Genomic DNA, 2,666 nt, shown 5'->3' with positions numbered 1-2,666 from the left:
AGAAAGACCAAGGCTAGCCGTGACACGTGTCAACTGTACCACTACTTCAACACAAGTGCATCCTCAAAAAGAAACGAGGTGCCTCAGACGTAGTCTAATTTGCAGGGGTAGACAAAGGTTTAGCACTACATAAGCGACTTGATGCCAACATTAGTCTCTGCTCTTTTGCTCTATCTCGTCATCCAAACATTTCCCATTTATGCATGTAACGTTGATAGTTGCACGTGAGAAGTGTATAGCTAGATGACATTGAGCACTTATAATTCATAGACCAATCTTCATATATAAGAAATCATCACACATTACAGATAACAGAAGAGATGAAATACCCACATCTAGACATCCACGATGAGAACTTGTACATAAGCTGCAAGTCGCCATTGCTGTGCAGGTCAACATTTATTATGTAAAAAGTTCTATAGATATTTAGGGAAATTTTATTTGAAGTAAGTAGGATGCTATATCCATGAAGTTCCAAACAAGAATGGGCCCACCAAGTAATTGTGAGCCACACTGAACTTGGACAAGGATGTATGAGCTGCACCAGGGAAGCCGAAATCAATCTACTAACAGATCATTAACCGCCAGTTACGACTTTGTTGTCCCCGGACACGACATGGTTGCTCCCTGATACAACATTATTGTTCCCAGTTACCCTATTATTATTGCCGGATACAGTATTATTACTCCCAGTAACGACATGGTTGGTGTCAACTATGACATTGCTGCTCCCAGATGTGACTGTGTTGTTGCTCCCAGAAACATTGTTGTTATCCCCAGATACGACAGTGTTGCCGTTCCCAGATACAATATTGCCACTCCCAGATCTGACACTGTTGTTGGTCCCAGTAATGGTATTTGGTTGTTGTTGTTGGAGTATTCTTCTATTGCTCTTCACATACAATAGCAAGTTAGTGAAAGCAATACGTCCACAACGGTGAGGCCCTTGAGTAGTGTCAAACCCTTGGGTGCCTCACCAACCGAATGAATTATTTGAGTGATCCAAGTACCTTCCGGGCGAAGCCCCGCCGCGCTTGGAGGTCGTCAGGGTGGCACGTCGCGTAGGCCGCCGGCAGGAGAAACGCCAAGAAGGCGAGCAGCAGGAAGCATTTCGTCATGGACTCAGCTGTGCCCTGTGGTATGGTATGTATACACAAAGCATGAACTCAGCAAGAAACCAGTTTGGGATGCTGGTGATTCTCAAGTGCCCTTGGCAAAAACTGCTTGGGTGGTGCACCTCATCTTATACTCGTGCATGAGTGTGTGTAACCATGCGTTGCAAGTACGTACGTACTAGTCAGTGGCCACAATAGTCAGTGTGCGTGCGGAGTGCCAATTCAAACTTTATTTTTCTTGCATTTTTCATGCATGAGGTGCTGTCTGTCGACTGAAGGAATTGGTGGGTGGCATGGACCATGGATCCAAGGTGGCAGCTCCTGCTCCTCAGCTTCGGTGGTCCCGTCCCGTTGTCGTGGACAGGTCCGCTCTAGTTCATTCATGTTTCTCGACTCTTCTTAATAAGCCAACTAATGCAAATGACTTTCATGGCATATTTCTTGCACACGCACAATAAAAGTATTAGCTTCGAGAACAAACTTTATTGTATGCGGACAAAATGATCTTCCGGTACTTCGTGAAGATGCTGCGTGCATGTCTGTTCACATGGTATATAGGAGAACTTGCTGCTTGTGAATGGTGTTCTGTTTCTAGAAAAAAAATGCACAACAGTGAAGGCAACAACCACAGTCCGTCCTTCATGTAATAGTTGCATAAACTGACGTGAAAGTTATAATTAACTAGATGAAACCTCGCACGTTCTTGCGGCACATGTAGTCAAAGTCATATTTTAGGAAACCAAATGCCATATGTGGTAAGCTATCTAAAAAAGGAATCCAAAATTAGATATTACATATAGATGAGCACAGTAAAGGAAAAAGAAGAAAATCAAAATGGAAAGCTAGGCTGAAGTACAAATAACTCATATGCTTGGTTAATGTGAGCTCAGATGTTAGGTAAATGCAACATTATCAGGAATGTTACAATACATTGCACATTCAACATTCACACCTTACACATGTATTTCATCCCATACAGAGGGGTTCCGAACTCATGTCATCGACCTGCACGTGAGTACGCTTAGGGACTGGAATGAATGTCAGAAAATATTTCCCTATAATTTGATTGATTTTTGGAACCCGTCTTAAAGGCTTACACATAATCACTTTATCTTGATGTTCTACACTAATCTGGGATGAAGGATTGACTTGCTCTGACAAAATATCTAGATATCCATTAGAAAAGAACAATCAAGATTCTAAGATTACTATCAAAATAATGAATGAAGATGTCTTTAATTGTTGTGTACTATGAATAAATTAACACCAATGAACATTTGCATCAACTATTCATGAAAATTGTACTGACCTCGCACCGCTCTCTATCTCTTTTGCTCGGAATCTATTCATTGCAGATTTGGAATTAGGAGAAGTTTACTGAACGATCAGAGGAAATTTTGGAAGGTGAAAGAGTAAGCAACTGTGAGAAAGAAAGTGCAAGATACTACCGAGTACAATATTTTAGAAATTGTAGAATACCTTTAGATCAGGCTTGGAAATGCACATAGACATTTCCGAGCTTGGCCTGTGCATCAGTTGGACGTTTCCAAC

General features: G+C 41.7%; 1 protein-coding gene across 1 annotated transcript; it reads right to left on the bottom strand.

Annotated features, from left to right (window-relative positions):
• Positions 1-263: 263 nt before the first annotated feature.
• On the bottom strand, positions 264-1,209 carry LOC125531226 (autotransporter adhesin BpaC-like). Its single transcript, XM_048695632.1, has 2 exons — positions 1,011-1,209; positions 264-892 (listed from the first exon to the last, which is right to left on the bottom strand). The coding sequence occupies exons 1-2, from the start codon at positions 1,116-1,118 to the stop codon at positions 578-580; spliced, it is 423 nt and encodes a 140-aa protein (XP_048551589.1). The 5' UTR covers positions 1,119-1,209; the 3' UTR covers positions 264-577.
• Between the last annotated feature and the right edge of the window lie 1,457 nt (positions 1,210-2,666).

Source organism: Triticum urartu, unplaced genomic scaffold (assembly GCF_003073215.2).
Source record: "Triticum urartu cultivar G1812 unplaced genomic scaffold, Tu2.1 TuUngrouped_contig_6891, whole genome shotgun sequence".
Classification (NCBI taxonomy): Eukaryota; Viridiplantae; Streptophyta; class Magnoliopsida; order Poales; family Poaceae; genus Triticum; species Triticum urartu.
Note: the sequence above shows the minus strand (reverse complement) of the source record. Positions and strands in the feature narration are given on the sequence as shown.

What these genes read in the sequence shown, in the direction of transcription:
- LOC125531226 (XM_048695632.1), bottom strand. Translation starts at nt 1,118, where the DNA reads ATGACGAAATGCTTCCTGCTGCTCGCCTTCTTGGCGTTTCTCCTGCCG. An exon ending in GGCGGGGCTTCGCCCGGAAG is followed by an intron (nt 893 to 1,010) that starts GTACTTGGATCA and finishes TTGTATGTGAAG; the next exon opens with AGCAATAGAAGAATACTCCA.